This window comes from Ranitomeya imitator, chromosome 6, assembly GCF_032444005.1.
Source record: "Ranitomeya imitator isolate aRanImi1 chromosome 6, aRanImi1.pri, whole genome shotgun sequence".
Classification (NCBI taxonomy): Eukaryota; Metazoa; Chordata; class Amphibia; order Anura; family Dendrobatidae; genus Ranitomeya; species Ranitomeya imitator.
Window position 1 is genome coordinate 458,562,191 of NC_091287.1, and position 26,717 is coordinate 458,588,907.

At 42.5% G+C, this 26,717-nt stretch overlaps 1 protein-coding gene across 4 annotated transcripts in view; it reads right to left on the reverse strand.

Moving 5' to 3' along the window:
- Nucleotides 1-348: 348 nt before the first annotated feature.
- Nucleotides 349-26,717, reverse strand: part of STAU2 (staufen double-stranded RNA binding protein 2) — a 454,790-nt gene continuing 428,421 nt past the window's right edge. For all 4 annotated transcript variants that reach the window (XM_069731487.1, XM_069731485.1, XM_069731486.1 and 1 more), the window contains 2 exons: nt 5,027-5,112; nt 349-1,457 (listed from right to left, as the gene is read on the reverse strand). In XM_069731487.1, coding sequence (XP_069587588.1) covers nt 1,364-1,457; nt 5,027-5,112 — 180 coding nt within the window. In that variant the 3' untranslated portion in view covers nt 349-1,363. The remainder of the gene's footprint in view (nt 1,458-5,026; nt 5,113-26,717) is intronic.

Genomic DNA, 26,717 nt, shown 5'->3' on the forward strand with positions numbered 1-26,717 from the left:
CAGGGAGAACAATAACGTACATGAACGAAACAGGACATGCACAACTGAATTCTTTCAACCATCAGTAGTCTGGCACCACCACAGATATTAGACCGTCAGCTGAATCTGTCGATATCTGTGAATTCAGGTAACATTAGTTTAATGTGCATGGGGGTTTAGCCTATAAAAAAAAATGTGATTCATCTTCGTCTAAAGATCTGTCAATCATCCAAATAATATATTGTTGTGACAACGGTGTCCTTGTTTTCTTTTAAACCCAAAGGCTTGTGAAGGATAACACTGGTTTGTAGCCCAACAGATTCCAACGGAAGCCGTGAATGATGAGAAATAAGAAACAGTCAAAGCCAGTTTAACTCATGAACTGATGTGGTTTTACTGCATTTGGCCATACACTGTCCCGCAAACAAGACATATAAGAGTCATAAACACAAACCTTTTGTTATACATGATAGTGTCTATCCAGCCACATTAGATCTCCCTGCTCATTAATACATGCTTGTCTTCATTGGGCTAGCTGATGCCGGAGCGCAGAATGCAGGTATTAAAAACACTCAGTTGATGTATCTGTGAGTCATTACAACACAATGGGTGTAAATGTTTTTCACACGACAGCGTGTAGGGCAGGCTAAAGGACAAATAAAATAGTAAACTTTAAAAAGAAACTTTTTTTCTCTAGTTACAGGGCGGGTAGTACCTAAACTGCGGACTCTGGGGCACACTGACTTAATGCTACAAACATCAGCTCATGTATTTTAAGCAAATGTTGGTCATGAATTGATAGATTTTATTTTTCCATTAGTTCAGATCTTCTCGCTAAATGCCATAAATGTATTTCAGACTGCGCTTTGCTTTCGAAAAAAGATAAGCAGTGAATATATATGAAGACAACAACTAAGACTCTCACAAGCACTAAGCACTGTCATTGGTTAAGTCTTAAAATATCAAAGCAGTTACTAAAACAAACAAAAAATTAAGATTATATCGGTAAAACAACACAAATGCTAACCAATGTGGTTTTCTTACCCTTTTTTTTTTCTTATTTTTCTTAAGTGTTTAGCTGGTTAAAGTTAAGTTTAATTTCTCTGAACACTTCTGTTAATAATCTAAGTTGAAGCACTAGTGAGATCAGATTTCCGTTGTCTCAAAGCAATTAAAGATGTGGTCTCAAATTGCAGGGGGAAGTGCTTTACGCGAATATATCCCCCCCTTAGTATAAACAGTACTGTGTATTATCTCTTGCTTTAGGATAGTGTTGTCTTCACATAAGACTTGTTTAATGGTATTAGCGATTCGTTTCCTTGTACACGTACACCCTATTGCGTGTTGACAGGTTTATAAGGATGCAGCGGCCACCGAGACCCTCCTAGACGATGGCCTTTGAATCCTTGCAGTCCTGAGCGCTGGTGCCTGAGTTAGCCTGCGTATTGTCTCCTTTCTCTCCACGGTGCTTGGCTTGTCTGAAAGATTAATACATTAACAAGAGGCTTTAGGGTCCAGGGCAGTACATCTCAAGACATGTTTATTAGCTGATGGCACAGAAGATTCAGAGGTCAACCGAAGGGGTGACATTTTGAAAGGAAACAACAATATTTATGTTCAGATAGCATGATGATGAGATCATGTCGAGACCTCTCTGATGGAATTACCGTTGATATCAGGAAACAACACTAACCTATCTCTATTGCAATATTCTACCATGGGACATTTCATCTTTATGGCAATTTATGCTTCCGGATATTCATTCTGAAGACCGGACTATGAGACGGGACATTCTGAGATGGAAGCATCATTAAATATTAATCACAGCATAATTCATAAAAAAGAATATTTAAAATTTGAGTTCTCAGTGATTGATATCTTTTAATGGCCAACTGAAAAGATGGTAACAAAGAGCAGCTTTCAAGACTTCTCAGGTCTCTTTATCAGGCACAGTAGGAGAAACCGGAGTATTCTCGAAAGCTGCTATTTGTTACCGTCTTTTGAGTTAGCTATTTAAAATTATCAACTCCTTGAGAACTCAATTTTTCAATATATTTCTGCCTATTGGCTAACACAGTACAAAGATATATTATTCCTGTAAAAGAAAATAATTAAATACCGTACATAAACTATACTCTTGTCAATTTATAAAGGCATTTCTTAGTTACACCTATTTATGGGAAGGCTAATTGGCTACCAATATGGCTACCCTTACAGCACATCGGCGGCAAAGCTTCCTCGTTATATATAACGCATGTAGTTAAACCCTCTTTCAGTATGAAATGTAATGTTCAATGGTAAATATTAATCCTCACTGCTCTAAGTGCAGAAAAACTATGGGCCACCAAGTACGGTTGTAACTGTTAAAGTTTAGCCTCCAAACAGAGGATGGTGGGTAGTAATATTTAAAAGAAATGCACAGGATAAGACAGACATGGCTACTTTTTATCAAAAACAGCTCCTCAGTTATCCACAGGTTGTGTCTGGCATTTCAGCTTAGTTTGATTCACAGAAATAGAATTGAGCTGCAACGCCACACACAAACCCTGGACACATGTGGGGTTGGTTTCTGAAACAAATACTTAAAAAAAAATCCTTTAAAGGATTTCGCACATTTTTTTGTCCACTTGCTTTTTACATGCAAAAGGTAAGCAACTTTCTAAATTAGTCTTTATTTTAAAAAAATCTCTGCCATTTTGCTGCTACAGATAGTTTGTCTGCAAGCCCTATATTTAGCGAAGCACATTTAAAAAAAAATGCTTTGAATCCGTCAAAGTTCCTGTTGCTGATGGCTCTCTGCTCTGCCCCTCCTATTTTTCATCACTATTTGTAAGACAAAACCAGAAGTGGAACTTACAGAGAAAAACTATAATTGAGACACCGCTGGTTTTGTCATACAGATACTAATGAAATGATGATCAATACTAATGATGTGTGAATAAAGCCTGAGAGATGGCAGCAGGGAAGGGGTTGCACACAGAATTCCACAGCAAGGGGAGGGAAGAATGTAAAGGTACCGTCACACTTTAGCGACGCTGCAGCGATACCGACAACGATCCGGATCGCTGCAGCGTCGCTGTGTGGTCGCTGGGGAGCTATCACACAGACCGCTCTCCAGCGACCAACGATCAGGGGAAAGACTTCGGCATCGTTGAAACTGTCTTCAACGATGCCGAAGTCCCTGGGTAACCAGGGTAAACATCGGGTTACTAAGCGCAGGGCCGCGCTTAGTAACCCGATGTTTACCCTGGTTACCATCGTTAAAGTAAAAAAAACAAACGCTACATACTTACCTACCGCTGTCTGTCCCCGGCGCTGTGCTTCTCTGCTCTGGCTGTCAGCACAGCGGCCGGAAAGCAGAGCGGTGACGTCACCGCTCTGCTTTCCGGCTGCCCGCCGCTCACAACCAGAGCAGAGAAGCAGAGCGCCGAGGACAGACAGCGGTAGGTAAGTATGTAGCGTTTGTTTTTTTTACTTTAACGATGGTAACCAGGGTAAACATCGGGTTACTAAGCGCGGCCCTGCGCTTAGTAACCCGATGTTTACCCTGGTTACCAGCGAAGACATCGCTGAATCGGCGTCACACACGCCGATTCAGCGATGTCAGCGGGACCTCAACGATCAAAAAATGGCCCAGGCCATTCCGACACGAGCAGCGATCTCACAGCAGGGGCCTGATCGCTGCTACGTGTCACACATAGCGAGATCGCTACTGAGATCGCTGTTGCGTCACAAAACTTGTGACTCAGCAGCGATCTCGCTAGCGATCTCGCTATGTGTGACGGGGCCTTTAGTCAGGGAGGGAGAAAACAGCAGTACCCTGGATACAAACACACTTCACATCCAACCTATATTACTGAGAGGTACACTCACATATAAAAACAGACAGAGGGTCTGAAAATGTATTAAAGTGAACCCGTCAGCAAATTTGGCTGATGTAAGATGAGGACACTGCCTTTCAGGGCTTATCTACAGAATTCTATAATGCTGTAAATAAGCCCCTGATCCCACCTGAAAGATAAGAAAAATAAGTTTTATTATACTCACTCGGGGGGGGGGGGGGGGGGGCAGTCCAGTCTGATGGGTGTCAAGTCCTGGTCCGGCGCCTCCCATCTTCTTCCGATGCCACCCTCCTGCTTGCATCATGGCTCCCCCGCATCGTGCTCCTGCGCAGGTGTACTTATCTTTCCTGTTGAGGGTAGACCAAAGTACTGCAGTGCCGACAGGACAGGTTAGAGAGGCCCAGCGCCTGCAGAGAGGCCCTGCACCTGCGCAATACAGTACTTTGCTCTGCAGATAAGTACGCCTGCGCAGGAGCTCGATGCCAGGGAGCCTGTGAAGCAAGCAGGAGGACGGCGCCGCAAGAAGGGAGGCAAGACCAGCGACACCCATCGGACCTGACTGCCATGCAGGTGAGAATAATAAAACTTATTTTTCTCATCTTTTAGGTCGGATCATTATAGAATGCTGTAGATAAGCCCTTAAAGGCGATGGCTGTATCTAATATCAGCCAAACCTGGTGACAGGTTCCCTTTTAAGTAAAGAATTTTGCAGACTGTCCCTAGCACTTTGTATCCAAAAATAATTTTTCCATGCTCAGTCTTTAAAGTCTCAAGTGATTTATATATGGCAGTGTTTGGATTTATGTTAGAGGATAATTGCTTAATTTTTTCATGGCTGTACATGATGTCTTTAGATAGAGATGGTAACCACCATTTAGACATCACAACAATTTTTCACAACAGCATTTCAGCTCCAATGGTGTAAACATTGACCTCAAACTAAAAACTATAACGTGGGAGATTGAGGCACATCAGTGCAAAGTAACAGAAAAGTTGCCAAAAGCAACAAATTGGGTTGTGTCTTTAATTTTGAAACAGAAGCTTAGAAAAATGAGAGCCAGAATGTTATTGGTAGTTATAGACGTCTTCTCGACTTTCATTTACACTGGTTTGGATAACTTCTTTCCACTATACTCTACTAAAATACCGTAGATACATTGAACCGTTATACAATAAAATATGAAACTACAAGACAAAATACTCACTCAAATGGTCCATTTTCTTTCATGAGATCTTCTTGCACAGAATCTAGTCCTTGTTCTGAAAATTGTTTCAAGGCACTTAAAGCTGCCTGGAGACGACACAAAAATGAGATGCGAATTAGGCTTTATACTTTAGGTGAATGCTGTCAACTTAGCAATGAGTGAAAATAAGAGAAGCGTTATTGGGAATATTAAATATATGTTACATGCATAGATAGTACTTAGTAAGTTCTTTCCTAGCTATTAGTATTTCAATTTCTTTATTTCAATCTTTACCAATGTTTTTCTGCAGTAACACCAGTATATAACATATAAGATGCCAAAACTAGTGTCACTTCGCAAATATTTTTGGATAGACCAGTTTGCATGTATTTATGATCTCTAAAATGCCTAAAGTTAAAGATGACACAAATCCTTTATATTTTAGGCAAAATAAATAAATAAATAAATTTGTAGCTAGACAAGTGTCTTTCAATTCTTGTTTTAGGGATTTTCATCCATTCTTCTTTGGAAAATTCTTCCAGTTCTGTGAGATTCATGGGTAGTCATGCATGCACTGCTATTTTGAGGTCTAGCCACAGATTTTCAATGATGTTCAGATCAAGGGACTGTGAGGACCATTGTAAAACCTTCAGCTTGCACCTTTTGAGGTAGTTTATCATGGATTTAGAAGTGTATTTAGGATCATTATCAATTTGTTGAAGCCATCCTCTTTTCAACTTCAGCTATTTTACAGATTTTATGTTTACATCAAGAATTTGTTGAAATTTCATTGAATCCATTCTTCCCTCTTCCCCCTACCCATGAAATGTTCCTTGTTCCATTGGCTGCAGCACAACTCCAAAGCATGTTTGATCCACCCCCATGCTTGGCGAGATGATCTTTTCCTGAAATTCCTTGCCATTTTTTCTCCATATAAACCTTTGATCATTGTGGCCCAAGAGATCAATTTTAACCTCATCAGTCCACAGGACTTGTTTCCAAAATGCATCATGGTGAGAATGCAGAAGAGGTTTTATTCTGGTGACTCTTCCATGAAGGCTATATTTCTGCATGTGTCTCTGAACAGTAGAACAATGTACCACAACTCCAGTGTCTGCTAAATCTTTCTGAAAGTCTTTTGCAGTCAAGCGGGGGTTCTGTGATTTGCCTCTCTACCGATACTATAAGCAGCTCTCACTGAAATTTTGCTTGGTCTTCAAGACCTCATCTTGACCTCCACTGTTCCTGTTAACTGCCATTTCTTAATTACATTTTGAACTGAGGAAAAGGCAACTTGAAAGCCTTTCCGAACGACCAGAGATGGCAGAGGCGTGCGTGCGTGCATGTATGAATGAATATATATACTGTATATATTTAGTGCCGGACATGATACTGTAGGAGAGGGGGGCTACATTATTTTCTGTGAGGGGCTACATTATATTCTGTGGGGGCTGCATTATATTCTATGGGGTGGCTGCATTATACTCTATGGCAGGGGTGGGGAATCTTTTTTTCTGCCAAGGGCCATTTGGATATTTATACCATCATTCGGGGGCAGTACAAACTCTGCCCACAAAATACATCCTGACTCTGGTACTGGTTTCAAGACGTAATCTTTAATTGCATGACCTTCAGTGTTCACTAGTGAATACTGCGTGTGTGTGCTAACAGAGCAAGAAGAAATTAATGAGATGGTTGTAATCAAAATACAACTCCTTGCCCAACAATGCGGTCCCTGAGAATCTGCTCGGGGGCCTAATAAAAGGTCATCGAGGGCTGTAAATAGCCCTGGGGCCTGAGGTTCCCCATCCCTGCTCTATGGGGTAGCTGCATTATGCTCTATGGGCACTGCATTATACTGTATCAAGGACTATGAGGAATGCATTATACTATATGAATAACTATGGGTGCATTATACTATGAGGAGTGCATTGTACTACATGGAGGACTATGGGGGTGCATTATACTATATGGAAGACTATGAGGTGTGCATTATACTATATGGAGGACTATGAGGAGTGTATTATACTATATGGAGGACAATGAGCAGTATTATACTATATGGAGGACTATGAGCAATATTATACTATATGGAGGACTATGAGTGTGCATTACACAATAAGGAGGACTGTGGTGCATATCATACTATATGGAGGCTTGTGGGGTGCACTATAATATGTGAAGAACTATGGGGTGCATTATGTGTATGTGGAGGACTATGGGGTGCATTATACTAAACAAGCAAAATGTCTATTCATTGATTGATTGGATTGTTTATGTCTGAACAAAAATCACTGTTCTCAGAAGCACATTGCCCGGTGAAAGCAGTAGATGTGCTGCTGATAACATGATACTGTATGGAGACAGACTGATCTACTAGTGATCGTTCTTTGCCAGTCATTCTTTCTCAGCTGGTGTAAAGAGGCCGGGAAAAAAGCACAGAACGACTTCAATATTATTGATCATACTCGTTTAGCGGCCTGGACTCAACGCTTGTAATTACAACCAAAATGCTTCTGTGTGATGTGCAATATGTTCGCATTTGGGGCCCCATTTTAAATCTTTGCCCAGAGCCCCACTTTCCCTAAAAACGGCTCTGCTAACGATCGCGAACAAGCACTTACAGGCTAATTAAGGTCTGAAGTCTTGCTCAAATTTATCTGAGCACACAAATTTCCAACGGTGCCAAGACTTTTGCATGAGCCAACATTGCTTTTTGTTATTTTGAAAATAAAAAAAAGACATATATTTATTTTTGATTAAAATACAAAGGAAATGTGTCATCTTTAACTTTAGACCTTTTTTTTCATCTTCAACTTGCTTGACTGTCCGTAACAGTAACTTTGAACAGAGGTGACCAAACTTTTGCATGCCACTATACATACATATAAAGTTAGGTCCAAATATCTTTGGACAGTCACACAAGCTTTGTCATTTTAGTTTTTTTTACCAAAACATATTCAATATATAGTTATATAGTCAATATGGCTTTAAAATGTAGACTCCAAGCTTTAATGTGAGGGTATTCACATTCTAATTTGAGTTGAGTAAGGGTTTAGGAATTACAATTCTTTAATATGTAGCTGCCTATTTTTCAAGGGACCAAGAGTAATTGTCAATTATCTCAAAAGAGCTTTAATGGGTTTTCTGCTCATTAATCCATCAACAATTAAGCAGGTACAAGGTCTGGAACTGATTGCAGATGTTGCATTTGCATATGAAAGTGGCGGTGGTTGTGAACCCACAAAATGCAGTCAAAGGAGCTCTCAATAGAAATGAAATAGACCATCAGTCTAATCTAGGCTGAAAAAATTAACTCCATCACAGAGAGAGAATTTTTTTTTATGAGTGGCCAAATCAAAAGAGTGCACTGCTGAGTTTGGGTACTAAAAAAGGCCTGGACGATCACGGAAGACAACAGTGGTGGATGATCGCAGAATTCTTTCCATGGTGAAGAAAAACCCTTTCACAACATCCACCCAAGTGAAGAGCACTCTCCAGGAAGTAGGTTTTTCAGTATTTAAGGCTACCATGAAGAGAAGACTTCATGAGAGCAAATACAGAGAGTTCACCACAAGCTCCAAATCATTAATCAACCTTAATATAGAAAAAGCCAGATTAGACGTTGCAAAAAAAAAAAAAAAAAATCTAAAAAAAAGCCAGCCCAGATCTGGAAAAGCATTCTTTGGACAGATTTTTATTATTATACATTTTTATAGCGCCATTTATTCCATGGCACTTTGCACATGAAAGGGGCAAGTATAGACAAGAACAGAAGACATGAGCACAACAAGGCACTCACACAAGTACAGAAGGAGAGAGGACCCTGCCCGCGAGGGCTCACAGTCTACAGGGGATGAGTGAGGATACCCTAGGAGAGGGTAGAGCTGATCGTGCGGCGGTTTAGCAGACTAAGGATCACTGGAGGTTGTAGGCTTGTCAGAAGAGGTGGGTCTTCAGGTTCTTTCTTTTTGAAGGTTTCCATGGTAGGAGAAAGTCTGATGGTTTGAGGTAGAGAGTTCCAGAGTATGGGGTAAGCACGGGAGAAGTCTTGTATGCGGTTGTGGGAAGAAGAGATAAGAGAGGAAGAGGGGAGAAGAGAAGGAGATCTTGAGAGGATCGAAGGTTGCGTGTGGGTAAGTACTGGGAGACCATGTCACAGATGTATGGAGGAGGCAGGATGGCTTTGTATGTCATAGGGTTTTGAACTGGAGCCTCTGGACAATAGGTAGCCAGTGAAGGGTTTGGCAGAGTGAAACTAAGATCAACCTGTACTAGAATGATGGAAAGAAGGAAGAATAGTGAAGGCTTGTAATGGCTCATAATCCAAAGTACACCACATCCTCTGTAAATCATGGTGGAGGCAGTGTGATGGCATGGTCATGTATTACTTCCAATAGCAGCGGGTCACTAGTGTTTATTGGTGATGTGACTGAAGAGAGAAGAAGCCGCGTTCTGCTCAGATTCAACCAAATGCAGTACGGTTGATTGGATGGCGCTTCACTGAACAGGACAATCACCAGATCTCAACCCCATCAAGCAGCATTTCATGTGCTTAAGACCGAACTTAAGGCAGAAAGTCCACAAACAAGCAACGACTGAAGTCAGCCGCAGTAAAGACCTGGCAAAGCATCACAAAGGAGGAAACCCAGCATTTAATGTCGTCCATGGCTACCAGACATCAGGCAGTTGGAGCGCCCCCAGACACAGGGTCACACGTTTCGGTACCGGGCCTCTCTGGTTTGGTTCTGAGGCTGTCACGGTGGCTAGACCCGGTCCGCGGCCCTGCTAAGGGGCATCCAATAAAAGTGATGGTATAGTCTGTCAGGGGTTCGTGACGCCACCTGTGGTGTTCGGTCAGGGTGACCGACGCTGCTGTGGGGTCTGCTGGGGTGATGGAATGGCAGCTGGATGGTATACCTTCCCACAGGTGAAGTATGTCCCCAGGGCTTCCCAGTAAGGTGGATGGTGATGGTGTGAGGTGCAGGCAATAACAAGGACACAAGGTTGCAGTCTCTTTACCGCTTTACTGAAGACTTCAGGATCCTCAATCCAGAGCACGTTTAACAGGGCTATCAGAGACCGGCCGGTCTGATGGGCACTTCCAGAGTTTCCCTCGCATACGGAAATCGTTGCCCACCACTAGCGCCTGTGTGTTGTAGTTCTACCCTGCTGAGCATTCGGTATAGTCCTCACAACTGCTGTTCTCGTTCGTTTGTTCTCTACAGCTCTCTCTCATTAGTTCCAGATGTTACTAGTTTCTCGTCCCCCAGTATGTTTTGGCTAGGACGCACCCGTATGACGGGAAGGCTTGGAGGTCTTCCGGGACCCTAGAGACGCCCCTCTACCAATGTTGCCCCCTATGTCTTCTTAGGAAATTTAAGGTAGACAGCCAACCTATAATTAACTGTCCTGCGGAGTTTGAAGTAAGGCCTGAAGTCAGTTACTCCCACGGTGTTCCAGCCACCGGCTACACGCCTCAGTAGGATGTTGCCTCGGTCTCACGGCACGACTCCTACTGGTACTCCTTTGTGCTTGATCTCGTTTACACTGTTCCACAATATCCTTCCCTTCTTATCTCCTTCTTATGATCCCGCCGCAGGAGGTGCAGGCGCGGCTCCGTAACGTTCTGTTCTGTTCGCTAGGCACCTGCCAGGTTCCCACGCCTGACAGGGACCCCCCTGCGTCTTCTCCCCGCAACACCCCCTGCCACGGGATGTTGCCTGAATCCAACCCAGTCAGCTTCTGACTAACTTCCTCCCCAGCCCCTAGTTTTACCAGTGTGAGGAGTGGCCCAATAAATAAAGCCTTTTTCTCCCCCTAGTGGCCGGAGTGTGAAGTGTAATGTGTTCTGGTGATACCTGGTCAGGAGAATTCCTTCAGTGCCATACTGCAACGACCAGATCTTTGGGGCGCTGCACAATCATTGCCTGCAAAGGATTCTCTGCAAAGTATCAAAAATTAATATTTCATTTATTGTAAAGTTAATTTGTCCAATTACTTTGGAGCCCTTGAAATCAGGAGGCTTTGTAGAAAAATGGCTGCAATTCCTAATCATTTCATAGGATATATTTGCTCAACACCTTTAATTAAAGCTGAAAGTCTACAACTTCAATAACTTCTCGATTGCAGAGCACAATTAGCAACGTTCTGGTCACTGTCCAAATATTTTTGGATCTAACTGTATAATAATACTATATATATATATATATATATATATATATATATATATATATATATATATATATAAATATATATATATATATATACACATATACACACACACACACATACCTACATGTCATTATTATCTTTTCAAATCCACTCATCTAGACATCAATGTGTGAAGACCACAGTACTCTATAACATGCTAGATTTTACAACTGGTGGATGACATTGTTCTGCAACATTTTAGAGGAAAACATAACATGTCCTACTGACTGTGACCTTAGATTTGTGCCACTGATTTGGATCGAGTGGGCAGCAGATTAACAGAATGAATAGTCGACAGTCTTATTAAGTGGTGTTAACCCTGTACTTCTCATCTGAAATAATTTACACCATATTTTCCACCCTGCAACCAAAAATCCCCTGAAAATTTTTCATTACATGTGTACAGGGTTGCAATCACATTTCCATGCAATAATCTGAGTATACAGGCTCCTGAAATAAAAATCTGGTACAGAAAACATCAGTATACATATACCAGGAATCTATTATACCTTTTTCTCAATTTTATCTATCAAAATCTGAATTATCCATTTATCTATGAGAATTCTAAGGTTTATCAAAACTCCTAATGTTTTATTCTGTTTCCATGCATCTTTCCCTCCATATAAATCTATTTCTATGTTGATCTACTTACCTTTAGGCTATGTGCACACGTTTAGGAATTTTAGCCTTTTTTTGGCTGGTTTCCTGCGAAAAAACGCTAAAAAAATGCTTACATTAATCATCCTATTATTAGAATGCATTCCGCATTTTTTGTGCACATGCTGCGATTTTTCCCGCGGTGGAATTGCATTCCGGAAAAAAAGCAGCATGTTCATTCTTTGTGCGGAATCGCGGGGACTCTGCACACATGAGAATGCATTGATCCGCTTACTTCACGCATGGGGCTATCGTGTGCGGTTGGTACCCAGGGTGGAGGAGAGGAGACTCTCCTCCAGGCCCTGGTATCCATATACCCGGTAAACAAAAAAAAAAATAATTAAAATTCGTGATATTCTCACCTTCCGGCAGCCCCCCCGCTCCTCGCGATGTTCCCATTCCCAGTAATGCCTTGTGACAATGACCTGTGACGACGTAGCGGTCTTGATGTCATCTGGGGTCATTGCCGCGAGGCATTACCGGGAACGGGAGCTGCCGGGATCATCGCGAGGAGCGGGAAGGCTGTGGGGGACGCTGGAAGGTGAGAATCACGATTTTTTATTTTTTTACAATTATTTTTAACATTATATCTGTTTGTTATTGATGCTGCATAGACAGCATCAATAGTAAAAAGTTGGTCACACTTGTCAAACACTATGTTTGACAAGTGTGACCAACCTATTAATCAGTTTTCCAAGTGATGCTACAGATCGCTTGAAAAACGCTAGCATTCTGCAAGCTAATTACGCTTGCAAAACGCTAGTGTTTAGCGGGAATATGCATGCCAATTCCGCATGCGTATTTCCAGTGGCAGGGAGTTGCAGAATTGCAGCGGCAATTCTGCAACGTGTGCACATAGCCTTAAGTATCTACTTATCTCACATATTCTGACTTATCTCCCTCATATCTATTTTTAAATCTAATCCATCTAGAAAGAAAAATAGGAAACATCTTTTACATATACATAATTACAATGCATCTATAACAGAGGAATGTATTTTTAAAAACTATTTATCCATGTTATTCTCCTCAGGCTAGGAGCAATCTTAAGCATTATGTTTTCTACCTTTTTGCCATCTGCAATGACTTCAAATTTTCTAGACCCATTTCGTCAATCCACACCTATTAATATCATTCTCCACCCAGATTAGGTCATCCGCTAACCATCCCATTAAATCACATTTTTAGTCCCTAATGTGACAGAGAAAGCTACGGCACAAGAAAATGGAGTTGTAATAAGGAAAAAATGGAAAATGGCATGAAGGTGAAGCAGTTTGATAAACTCATCACTAACAATTGTTTTTTTACCCATGGGCAGGGTAAGCTTTTTGGTGCCCAATGTGATGGTTTCTGATGTTCCCCACCACACTCATCTGCTTAAATTTTTCATGAGAGCCAGCAGATGGACATTTCCTTCACTGGATCTTGTCACCCCTCCGCAAATGACCAACCCATAGGGTTCGAATACTGAGATTAATGTAGAATATATGTAATATTATTTATACAACCCCAATTCCAAACACACAAAAGGTCGGAAATGTAAGTGGCACTAATGAAAAATATGTGGAGGGTCAATTTTCAACTGAGTCACATGCATAAAAAGAGCATAAGATAGAGGTTCACCAATCTGAACAATTACATCTAAAAATTGTGGCGCAATTTCAGAAAAATATTCCTCATTGTAAAATTGAAAATACTTTGAATCTTTTGATTATGTTATATATTGGAGATGGTAGTATATTCAGAAATTCTGGAGAAATCCATGTGCACAAGGGACAATATATGGCCAATATTGGATACTCATGATCTACAGGTCCTCCAATGGCACTGCATTAAAAAAGGCTTGAATTGGTCATGCAAATCGCGACAAGGGCTTAGGAATACTTCAAAAAATGATTGTCTCTCAGCCTGTCAGGGTTGTGAGCGACTGTGGTGCCATGTCAGAGGCTGCGTGGGCCACCTTCTCGCACTCCCAGTGCATCCATGGGTCCGTGTGGACAGAGGGTGTCTGTGTAAAACTGCCAAGCTGACCTTACATGTCCCTAAGGGGTGCGGAACGTCACGTTGGTGCAAGTGAAGAGACAGTACCGTGTTATCGGTCTAACGTAATAGTGACGTCAGGCAGAGTGGCGAGGTGTGAGTTCATCAAAAATGCTAACATTACAACAGCATGGCTTCTAAGAGGAGCTCAAGTGTGAACTGCCCTGCCTGCAGTCCAGAACGCTCATCAATACAAAAAAATAAAAAACATATAGCACATTATAAAACAAAAATCCTGCATTGAAAACCAGGACTGTTCAGTAGCTAGAATCCTACATCAGACAACAATGGGACAATATTCACCTCCTAAAACACTAGTAACTGGCCTCCTCACTTCTCAGACGTTAATAGACAGTCTTTTTTTTTTAGATGCTTTGCTGTCAATTTTTGAAGGAGTTATTTTTTTCAAATGAAAAAGGTCCAACTATCACCTTCTGATCTGTGCTCCACGTTCTACGTTCAGTGAATAAAATATTGCGATATTTCCAAATCATTGTATTTTTTTTTCCTTTACACAGCATCCCATCCTTTTGGGAATTGGGGTTATATTTACACATACAAAAACACACATATATACAAGAGTATATATAGTATATAAAATCCCACCAAATTGTGCCCTAGCCCGCTGCATAATTCCAATCCTGCCCCTAGTTATACTCAATAGGTGAAACCCTCCTACCAAGTTTAAGTAACATTTCTGGCTGTGAAAAACCAACAATAAACCCTAAATCCAAAAACAGAATAATTTTTCTCCACTCAGGTAGTGATATTTGGAGTATTTTCTAAACAAACACCAAGGTGGGTCATGAGTTCTCACAAGTTATTGCACCATGTAAAGGCCAACTTATGCTACAGCTCGGAGGGTACACCAGATTAGCCTCATTCAGAAAAGTGAAACATTGGGGCAAAAGCTAAACTATAATGTGGACTTGTTTAGTACATAATTTGTGAGGTTCTGGTTCCTATTGAAATAATTGCCTTCACTCTCATGAATAATAGAAAGCAAAGGCTGAAGCAGGTCATGGAAAATAAAAGTGTGAAGGGGTTGTCCACTAACAGCACAACCCCTCCTCATTCCCCATGTTTGACCCCATTTTATTAAAACATTTATACTCCCCTCCGATGATGATCCAGCGGTGTCGGCACTCGCGTTACCGGGGCTCATGTCAGGAAAAGTCATGTGAGCGTCCTATCAGCGCTGGCGTCACTGTCCCTGGAGGAAGTGAGAGCTGCGGGTGCTCGCTCACCCCACGTAAGCCCCGGGAACATGAGAACCGACACTGCTGGAACGGCACCGGCGGGGAGTATAGGTGTTTTTATTTTAACGGGATGGGGGGTTGGGGGGGGGCAAACATTCAGATTGAGGTGTTGCCTTAGCAGTGGACAACCCCTTTAAAAAATAAATCTCTTCAGTATATGAGGCTGGTGTACTTACTTTACAATCCTCAAATTAAAATTAAATTTATTCTTGGCCTGGGAATCTGTCCACGTTGTGGTGTTTTTGCATCATGCTTTTGCAGTATTTTGTAATGTACAATAAAAGCTGCTATTTACAGCACCGGCAAAAGCTATGAGATTTCAGAAATCTCCTGCACACACTTTTTTCCCACTGCCTGAACTGGAAAACTGCAGTGTTTTTTTAAAGGGACACTGTCACCTGAATTTGGAGGGAACAATCTTCAGCCATGGAGGCGGGGTTTTTGATTCACCCTTTCCTTACCAGCTGGCTGCATGCTGGCTGCAATATTGGATTGAAGTTCATTCTCTGTCCTCCGTAGTACAAGGCAATCTTGCCTTGCGTAGGTGTGTACTATGGAGGACAGAAAATGAACTTCAATCCAATATTGCAGCCAGCATGCAGCCAGCGGGTAAGGAAAGGGTGAATCAAAAACCCAAAAACCCCGCCTCCATGGCTGAAGATTGTTCCCCCCAAATTCAGGTGACAGTGTCCCTTTAAATCTGCAGCATGACAATTTTTTCACCCATAGAAAGTAATAAAGCAACTAAGCATTTTTGATGAATAAAATGAACATTATTAAACATGTACTGTAGACAAATCACTAACAATCCACACTAAAACACGGTGCAAAAAATCCTGAAAAATGAGTGTTTTAATCAGACTGTCTTTACTGCCGAGAGCAGGTTTTGGCAAAGAGTGAACAATACCTTAGGCTGCTTTCACACATCAGTCTTTTGCAGTCAGTCTCAAACCGGCGAATTTTGAAAAAAAAACGGATGGGCCGAATGATGCCGCCGGATCAGTTTTTTCTCATAGACTTGTGTAAGGGACGGATTGCCTCACGTTTCATCCGTCGTAAATTGTTAATCTGGCGGCCGGAGAAAGCAGACAATAAAGTTTTTTGCGTCCGTCGATAAAAAAAAAAAAGGACAGCGATGGATCCGGCGCCGTCCGTTGTTTGCTAGAATGGAAGCCTATGGCGTCGGATTCCGTTTTTAACTGAGCATGCTCTGTTTTTTTAGGATCCAATTAGCTGGTTCAGCTAGTCGGATCCGGCGAAAAAACGGATCCGTTGCATCAGTTTTTCACAATCTGCGACGGATCCGTTTTTTTTTCAACATTTGCAGGATTGGGACTCTCAGCAAAAAACTTATGTGTGAAAGGAGCCTGAGGCTACTTTCACACATCAGGTTTTCACTGTGAGGCTAAATCCGGCTAAATTTTTAAAAAAACGGATATGGCAAATGTTACCGCCGGATCAGTTTTTTTTCCCATAGATTTTCATTCGTGCCAGATTGCGTCGGATGACATTGCGTTTCATCCGGTTTTCGCTGGATCCAGCAAATCAACCGTTTCTGGAAAAAACGTCCATAGCAATGTTTTTGGTCTCCGGCGAAAAAGCCGGAAGCACCGGATCCAGCGCCGGATTCCGTTTTTTTTAAACTGAGCATGCTACAATTTTTTTTTAGCCAATAATCTAGATATGCTAGCCGGATCCGTAGAAAAAACAAATCCGTTGCATCAGTTTTTTACAATCTGCGCCGGATCCGTTTTTTCCAACATTCGCCGGATTGTGCCTGATGCAAAAAACCTGATGTGTGAAAGTAGCATAAGCCATTCCTATAAGGATGTATCAAAGTAAGTACACCAACCTTATCAGGTCTAATAAATCTATGTGAATTGGGAATACTGTGCGTCCATAAAGACACTTGTTATAGTAAAGAGGTAACAATTTAAGTGCAAGTAACTGTTTTTATACTGTGTTCGTGTATATGTTCGTAGAAAGTCTGCTCTTCTATAAAGCTATACACCTCTTATACAAGGGTTATTTATGGTCTTTGTGCTTTAAATAAAGTGCAGACGCAATTTTAAGTTCTATTTTCCACCTTTAACCCTTTCTTAGCGATATGTTAGGGGCAAATAAAGTAACAACATTGTACAACGCAAAGCACAGGCCCAGGGGAGTCAGTAACACCACGCTGGAGGAGTCAGACCAATGCTTATGGCCTGAAACAAAATGGAGCAAGATGCCAAAGGAACAACAACTGTGTCACAAAATGCCGGGAGGGTAAAGCTTTGTAATTATACTTGATACCACTTGAATGGTGTTTGAAAAGCTGTCTCCTGCTGATGAGAAATGTTCAGCCTTGAAAACCTGACGAGCAACGAAATTCATCTGGCATTTTCCGGAGCAGAGGAAAGGTTAATAACAGATTGGCAAATGATGGGGAACGCATGCGCCCTCCAGTTAATTAAGACACATTACGTCGGTGCCATTATTTACACAAATACATAAAGGATATTTCACTCTACAAACATTTTACAATTGCTTTGTGAGCTAATTCCCACAGGTTCTCAAACAGATGTTGTTAAAAAAAATAAAAAAATGTATTACTTGTTTTAGACATTACAGTGGTGCCAAGATTCAGATGCCAACAGGACGCTGTTTGCCTTGGCCTCACCTCGTCTTATAAATATGCAGACGTATGAGCATGAAGCCAAATTCCCCTCAAGGGAATTACATTTGTATCTCTTCCACTGTCACTCACAGTATTTGTAGTGCGCACACACTTAGATGTATGTTTGATCCCATGTTTTATAGTGCACGCTCCATATATTTTACGCTGTCATGCCGGGCCTCTAAATCACAGTCACAGGAGGTTTGAAATTCATCACCGTGTCCTAGAAATCTGGAGACGATCTGCTGGTCTTCTTCATCTACATGAATCTGTGTGTCATACTGTGATTCAGTTAGCCATGGGGGGAAATTAGGCACATGATCACTTTGGTTACAGTCAAGATCATCTACTTCGATATATGGCATGAGAACAAACCCCCAACAATCCAAAAGTGTAGAAAGTGACGGATTGGATTAAAATAGTCAAAAAGGTGCAGACACTATTTGTTTTTTTTCCACTTGATAAAGACATTGGTACCACGGTGAAACGCATTGTGGATAAAAAAAACCTTATGCTCATCAACAATTCTGAAAAATGTATTTACTCCAGCAGCGCAGCCCACCTATGTGTTCATCCAACTGGGTCCAAGGTAGTAAGACCAGTAATGGCAAACCTTTAAGAGACCAAGTGCCAAAACTGCAACCCAAAACCAATTATTTATCGCAAAGTGCCAACACGGCAATTTATCTAATACTGAGGTTATAGTTTAGAAAAAAAACTCTTATAGAGAGCAGGCGGAGGCAGCAGAGAGCAGGCGGAGGCAGCAGAGAGCAGGCAAGGGCAGCAGAGAGCAGGCAAGAACAGCAGAGAGCAGGCAGAGGCAGCAGAGAGCAAGCAAGGGCAGCAGAGAGCAGGCGGAGGCAGCAGAGAGCAGGCGGAGGCAGCAGAGAGCAGGCGCGAACCGACCAGAGACTACATCCTGGTGATGCACCTGAACCTGATGCACATGCCCCCATCTTGGTATATGCCCCCCAATTCATGCATGTTCCTCCATCCTACTATATGCTCCTCCATCCATGTATATGCCCCCCATGCTTGCATATACTCCCTTACCCTTTTATATAATCCAACATTCATGGTATATCCCCCATCCTTGTATAAGTTACCCCTATCCTGGTATATGTTCCCCCCGTCATGGTATGTTCTCCCCCATGCTTGTATATGACCCCCATCCTGGTACATATGCCTCCATCATGGTATATGTCACCCCATCCTGGTGTATGCGCCCCCATCCTACCAGTGCCGCTGTTAAACTCATAGAAAAAAAAAACAAAAGCATAAAAACACAAAAAACACTCCTACTCACCTTCCTTCCTCTTCCCCGGGACGCTGCATTGAGTTCTGAAGCTGTCAGCTAACTTCAGTGTCTAAGTGACGGGGGGCGCATGACGTCACTGACATGCACCCAGTCGTGTGTACGCTGACGTCAGCTGCTGGCCTTTCATTGGCCAGCAGCCTGTATGGCGGAGCACGTACCAGGCACAGTCGTGGTACTGCAGTACACTTCAGCTGGATGTGTGTCCAAGGACGCACATCTAGCTGAAATAGGGGCTAGCGTTGCCGGGCTCCTCAGCCGCCGGGCCCAGAACTGCACTACTGCAGAGGCGATGAAGTGTGTGCCCACAGGGAGGGCTCTGCTTACCCCACTCTAGTACGCGTACCATAGGTCCGTCACCACTAGTCAGTTCCAAAAAGTTCTGTAACCTCTGGTTACACTCATGTGGTTGTTTCTCTTTTATATCAGAAACCACAATACCAAGTTTGCTTTGCCAACAGCAGAACGCATTCTTTACTTCGGCTATATGCACACAGTCTTAAGTTTTGGAAAAGTAACTTCAAATTAAAGGAGTTTTGGAGGAGAATTTAGAAAGTTTCTGCTTCAATGCCTCCTTGAAAAACTGAATGTGCATAGCCTTACAAAGGAGTCTGGTGAGGTCTGCAAAGGTTTTTCTACTTAGAAAAATATAACTGTGTTCACAGTATTCAGTTTAACATTAGTACATTTTCAATGGAGGCTCATAACAGAGGGGGTTCTCCACCTTGCCATTAGATTTCAGCCAAAATTTGCACAATTTGCTTTCTCTAGCCTCAGTGTTGCAATAGGTCTATTGACGGCTGCAGAATGAGTTAAAGGGAACCTGTCACCCCCAAAATCGAAGGTGAGCGAAGCCCACCGGCATCAGGGGCTTATCTACAGCATTGTGTAATGCTGTAGATAAGCCCCCAATGTATCCTGAAAGAGGAGAAAAAGAGGTTAGATTATACTTAACTGGGGGGGGGGGGGGGGCGGTCCGATCCAATGGGCGTCGCGGTGCGGGGCCTCCCATCTCCATAGGATGACGTCCTCTTGTCTTCACGTTGTGGCTCCGGCGCAGGCGTACTTTGTCTGCCCTGTTGAGGGCAGAGCAAAGTACTGCAGTGCGCAGGTGCTGGGCCTCTCTGACCTTTCCCGGCGCCTGCGCACTGCAGTACTTTGCTCTGCCCTCAACAGGGCAGACAAAGTACGCCTGAGCCGCAGCATGAAGACAGGAAGAGGACGTCATTGTAAGAAGATGGGAGGCCCCGGACCGGACTGCGACGCCCATCGGACCAGAACAGAACCGGGACCGCCCCTGGGTGAGTATAATCTAATGTTTTTTTCTCATCTTTCAGGTAACATCGGGGGCTTATCTACAGCATTACAGAATGCTGTAGATAAGCCCGTGATGCCGGTGGGCTTAGCTCATCTTCGATTTTGGGGGTGACAGGTTCCCTTTAAAGGAGAATCATCAGTGTGCTTGTTCCGAGGATCCCACAACACAGCTAATAACTCTTTTTACCTGTCTTTTTTTAGGTACTGTCAGCTAATTTATGACCACAGCCATGTCAACATTGAATGTGCAAAGAAACAAAACGTCTGTAAAAACCAAACAATGCAACATTTTTCATGAAACCCAGATGCAAAAATGTTTTTAAGCCTGAGATACATGCATTAAAGTACGAAAAAAATAAATTGTCCCCTAAAGTAAATAACCCTCTTAATGTTGGTCTGGTTAACAATAAAACAAATGTGCATCTGGTCTATTCTGTAACTGCTCTAAAGACAAAGGAAATACATAAAAAAAGCAATGCTGAAAGTGGGCAACTGGTTCTCCTTAATAAAAAAAAAATCACACCAAGGATTACTGATGGTAGCAGATCACATATACTTTAATAAAAAGTAAATTTGCTAAAGTGCACCAGATAAGAATTAAAAAATTATATACCTGCCAACCCAACAAGGACTAAATAGTAAACGCGGATAGTCCTTAAGTAGACCGGCTGTGCATGGAATATACTAAATGGAAGAAATTGTGCAAATTGGATCTCTCCCAGAATATTCCTAGTCATATTGCAGCCTTGTTAAAGGATCAGAAAATGACTTTCTGGGTGGGACTAACCTCCAATAGATGGCACTAGAAAAGGTGTAACCGTACACTCATTACTCCACCTGCAGAAAGTCAATTGAGAAAGCTGTACATGGATTGTGAGCAGCTTTTTTCTGTAGGCTAGCAGGAATGTTAACACACAAATACATAGTGGGCCAAAGTTAAAAACTTGGACAAAGTCCATAGGCCAACCTAGATGATATTATTAATGGCTGCAGAAACAAAAAAGGGAATTGAGGGAATCTGCCTGGGGTAGGGAGAACCGTAATTCTGCAGAAGAAGTTATGATTGTGAGGCAGTTAGATAGCGGTATACAAGGTTAGGCAACGGGCATGGTGACTCTCAAATGAAGTAGAAAACATCAGAAGTACATAAACAACAATACAACTGTAATGTTCAAAATGGCAAAAAGTGAGCAAAAAGGTAACAACCTCAATATATAGGAAAAGGATAATAAAAAAAATAAAATGGAGAATACATGGTCAAATAGAGCAATAAAATAAATCATGGCGTGAGTACACCAGCTCAATAGCATACCTGTGCCCCGCTTGTGGAAGAGATAGGCGCTTTGCTCGCCGAGATGTATCTGAGAGCACTGGGGAGTGGGCTGACATAGAGAGAAGAGGAGGGAACACCTTGTTCAGGTGAATACTGGTCAGGAGGTTGGACATAGCTGGGGAGTGCGATACTGATACTACGGGGGATGCTGTAAACCGGGTGTGTGCCGGACAGGAAATGTGGGATTTGTAGTACTGGCATACGCTGTACCGGCAGGCCAGCTCTAATAAACAATTGGAATTTTGTTGCGGGCCAAACCTGACATCTATGCTGAAGGCGGAGAAGTGTATATATTATTAGGCGACCGTGTTCTTGTGTAACGTGTAATCAAAAATTTGTAACACATCCAATAGAAAGGCCATCATTGTTATTCACCGGAATACATTTACACAGCAGTTTTCTGGTCAGTGTTTGGCATCAGCATTTGTAAGCAAAAACTAGGAATGGTTCCAGAAAATGGAAGAGATGAATAGTTCTCAGTTTTGGCTTACAAATACTGATGCAAAATGCTGATTAGAATTCTGCTGTGTAAAAGGGCCTTTAAGTTTTTTTGCTAATTTGCAAGTAAGGTTTTAAAATGTTCACAGATCTTTAAATCCTATTAGCATTTATTTGGATGAGCGCAAAACAAAATGCTATCTAATGGGAACAGTTTTAAGGACAAGTCCCGATGTGCAATCACAACTACATCTCTTATAGAATATGTCTAAAATATTTATATACAAGTGTGGGAACATTAGTTGTTTTATCAGTCGCCTGTATAATACTGTATCTTATGGGAGAGTCATACTGGAAGCTTGGAAATCCCCTCCAAAACAATCTCTAAAAAGTGTTTTCAGTAAACGGCTTCAACTTCAGACATCCTGAGAAATAAAATGTTAATTCCTTTGGACTGCAGTAGCTCACGATCAGTTTAGAATCGTATTATCTATTACTAATGGGTTTTGCGAGACTTTTCGTACTAATCGGAGTAAGTTGTGTTTAGATGTTTATAAGAACAATTGGTACTGCAAAGGAAAATTACACAAAATAATTACTTTCCACAACGATTCCCTGGGTTTAATTAGATACACATGGTCCTGCTTATCTGTAATAGCTACACGACAATCCACAGCCAAATAAAAGAGAAAAAAAAAAGTAGCAACGACTGGTTTATGTTGCAGCCCAAATGACAAGTTGTTTGTGTTAAATCTTTATAGAGAAAAAAAATGTTTTCATGGTCAAGAAGGAAACCTACAGTTAGGTCCATATATATTTGGACAGAGAAAACATTTTTCTAATTTTGGTTCTAGACATTATCACAATGAATTTTAAATAAAACAATTCAGATGCAGTTGAAGTTCAGACTTTCAGCTTTCATTTGAGGGTATCCACATTAAAATTGGATGAAGGGTTTAGGAGTTTCAGCTCCTTAAGATGTGCAACCATGTTTCTAAAGAGACCAAAAGTAATTGGACAATTGACTCCAAGGCTATTTAATGGACAGGTGTGGGCAATCCCTTCGTTATCTCAATCTCAATTAACCCATTATCTACCAATGTCCTTTTTTGGGACGCCTAATCTTTAGCTTCTAGCAACTAGGATTTTATAATTTTTATAATTAGGTCCAATTTTTTGTGTTGTCTTTGTAAAATTAATGTTTTTAAAATAGGAAATCATGTCATTGTCATTTTTAAATGAATATTGGGACGCCCTTTTCTGAAAAATCCGTACTTGTAAAAATTTTAATTTGGCAAGTAATGGGTTAAGCAGATAAAAGGCCTGGAGTTGATTTGAGGTGCGGTGCTTGCATTTGGAAGGATTTGCTGTGAAGTAAACATGCGGTCAAAGGAGCTCTCCATGCAGGTGAAACAAGCCATCCTTAAGCTGCGAAAACAGAAAAAAACCATCCAAGAAATTGCTACAATATTAGGAGTGGCAAAATCTACAGCTTGGTCCATCCTGAGAAAGAAAGAGAGCACAGGTGAACTCATCAATGAAAAAAGACCTGGGCACCCACGGAAGACAACAGTGGTGGATGATCGCAGAATGATCTCCATGGTGAAGAGAAACCCCTTCACAACAGCCAACCATGTGAACAACACTCTCCAGGAGGTCGGCGTATCAATATCCAAATCTACCATAAAGAGAAGACTGCATGAAAGTAAATACAGAGGGTTCACTGCACGGTGCAAGCCACTCATAAGCATCAAGAATAAAAAGGCTAGACTGGACTTTGCTAAAAAACATCTAAAAAAGCCAGCACAGTTCTGAAAGAACATTCTTTGGACAGATGAAACCAATATCAACCTCTACCAGAATGATGGAAAGAGAAAAGTATGATGACGGCGTGGTACAGCTCATGATCCAAAGCATACCACATCATCTGTAAAACACGGCAGATGCAGTGTGATGGCTTGGGCATGCATGGCTGCCAGTGGCACTGGGTCACTAGTGTTTATTGATGATGTGCAGGGCTGCCACTAAAAATTTCGGGGCCCCATACTGGCAAAATTTTCGGGGCCCCCTTGAGACTCCGCCCAGGCTCCACCCCAGCCCCGCCTCCAGGCTCCACCCCTCGAACTGTCCACAGTCCCACCGCTCTCTCTTGGAAAAACTCCACTTCTCACCAATCACACATTAACAGTTCCCATCACCAGATCACACATATAGCAGGCAGCTTTTGTTTTGGCCAAAAGATTTTTTAAGCCGCCACCATAACACGGTAGACACTTTTGGCCGGGCCCTACTCTGCTGTAACCTATTAAATATTTGTTAAAATATGCAATACAATTTAGGTATATTTTTATTTATTTTTCAATTTTTAAAATGCCCAATAATATCACATAGAAGGAACAAATACCACAACACCATGACCAGATGACATATTACCACCACAGTGATCGAATAATATCCCATACAAGGAACAAATACCACAACACCATGACCAGACCACATATTACCACCACAGTGATCGAATAATATCACATACAAGGAACAAATACCACAACACCATGTCCAGACCACATATTACCACCACATAGTGACTGAATACTACAATTCTGATCAGTAATTTTTAAAAAAGCACCATACTATCACCATAAGTGCCATTATACACAGGAGATCTGTACTTAGTATGCAGTGTCTGTGTACAGATAATATAGTGATCACTAGTGAAATTATACACAGGAGCTCTGTATACAGTGTATAGTGTCAGTGTATAGGTAACACACTGACTCACCAGTGACGTCTCTAGGTGAAGTCCTTCATCTTTCATCCAGCACAGACCGCCATCATTTCATCCAGCCAGGACTTCTCTCTGCAGGAAATAACACAGTTATCTCGAGCTCCGCTTGCAGAACACATTACTTAATTTTTCACAACTTCTACATTACACCACATGAAGAAGGCGACATAGTATCACTCTATACAGTAACAGGACCGCCCCCCATTTAAAACAGTATACTCAAAAAATAAAATAAATACATAACTGCAGTAATAATATCCCTAAATTAGCCCCTATGGTATTAATAATATCACCCAGCCTGGCCCCGTGTGTCTCATTCCTGGCGTCAGCCAGATATTCTCCCATCCTGCCCTCATGAGTATCCATTCTGCCCCATATGATCTCCTTATCCTGCCCCATATGATCGCCCCATGTGATCTCTCCATCCTGCCCCATCTGTCTCCATCATATCCATCCTGCCCCATGATCCTGCACGATCTGTCTCCAATTCTGCCCCCAGTGTCTCCAATCATGCCCCATGTCTCCATTCTGCCCCCTATGTCTCCAACCATGCCCCCATGTCTGCAATCCTGACACTTGTCTCCAATCATGCCCCCTGTGTCTCCATTCTGCCCCATCTGTCTCCAATCCTGCCCCATCTGTCTCCAGTCATGCCCCCATGTCTTTCATCCTGCCCCGTGTCTCCAATCATGCCCCGTATCTCCATTCTGCCCCGTGTCTCGCATTCTGCCCCTGGGTCTCACAGTCTGCCCCTGTGTCCAGCATTCTGCACCTGTCACTGTGTCCAGCATTCTGTCCCTGTCACTGTGTCCAGCATTTCTGCCCCACTGTATCCAGCATTCTGCCCCACTGTGTCCAGCATTCTGCCCCACTGTGTCCAGCATTCTGCCCCACTGTGTCCAACATTCTGCCCCACTGTGTGTCCAGCATTCTGCCCCACTGTGTCCAGCATTCTGCCCCACTGTGTCCAGCATTCTGCCCCACTGTGTCTCGCATTCTGCCCCACTGTGTCCAGCATTCTGCCCCACTGTGTCTCGCATTCTGCCCCAATGTCCAGCATTCTGCCCCTGTCACTGTGTCCAGCATTTCTGCCCGTCTCCAGCATTCTGCCCCACTGTGTGTCCAGCATTCTGCCCCACTGTGTGTCCAGCATTCTGCCCCACTGTGTGTCCAGCATTCTGCCCCACTGTGTCCAGCATTTCTGCCCCACTGTGTCCAGCATTTCTGCCCCACTGTGTCCAGCATTTCTGCCCCACTGTGTCCAGCATTTCTGCCCCACTGTGTCCAGCATTTCTGCCCCACTGTGTCCAGCATTTCTGCCCCACTGTGTCCAGCATTTCTGCCCCACTGTGTCCAGCATTTCTGCCCCACTGTGTCCAGCATTTCTGCCCCACTGTGTCTCGCATTTCTGCCCCACTGTGTCCAGCATTCTGCCCCACTGTGTCCAGCATTCTGCCCCACTGTGTCCAGCATTTCTGCCCCTGTGTCCACCATTCTGTCCCACTGTGTCCAGCATTTCTGCCCCACTGTGTCCAGCATTTCTGCCCCACTGTGTCCAGCATTTCTGCCCCACTGTGTCCAGCATTTCTGCCCCAGTGTCCAGCATTTCTGCCCCACTGTGTCCAGCATTTCTGCCCCACTGTGTCCAGCATTTCTGCCCCACTGTGTCCAGCATTTCTGCCCCACTGTGTCC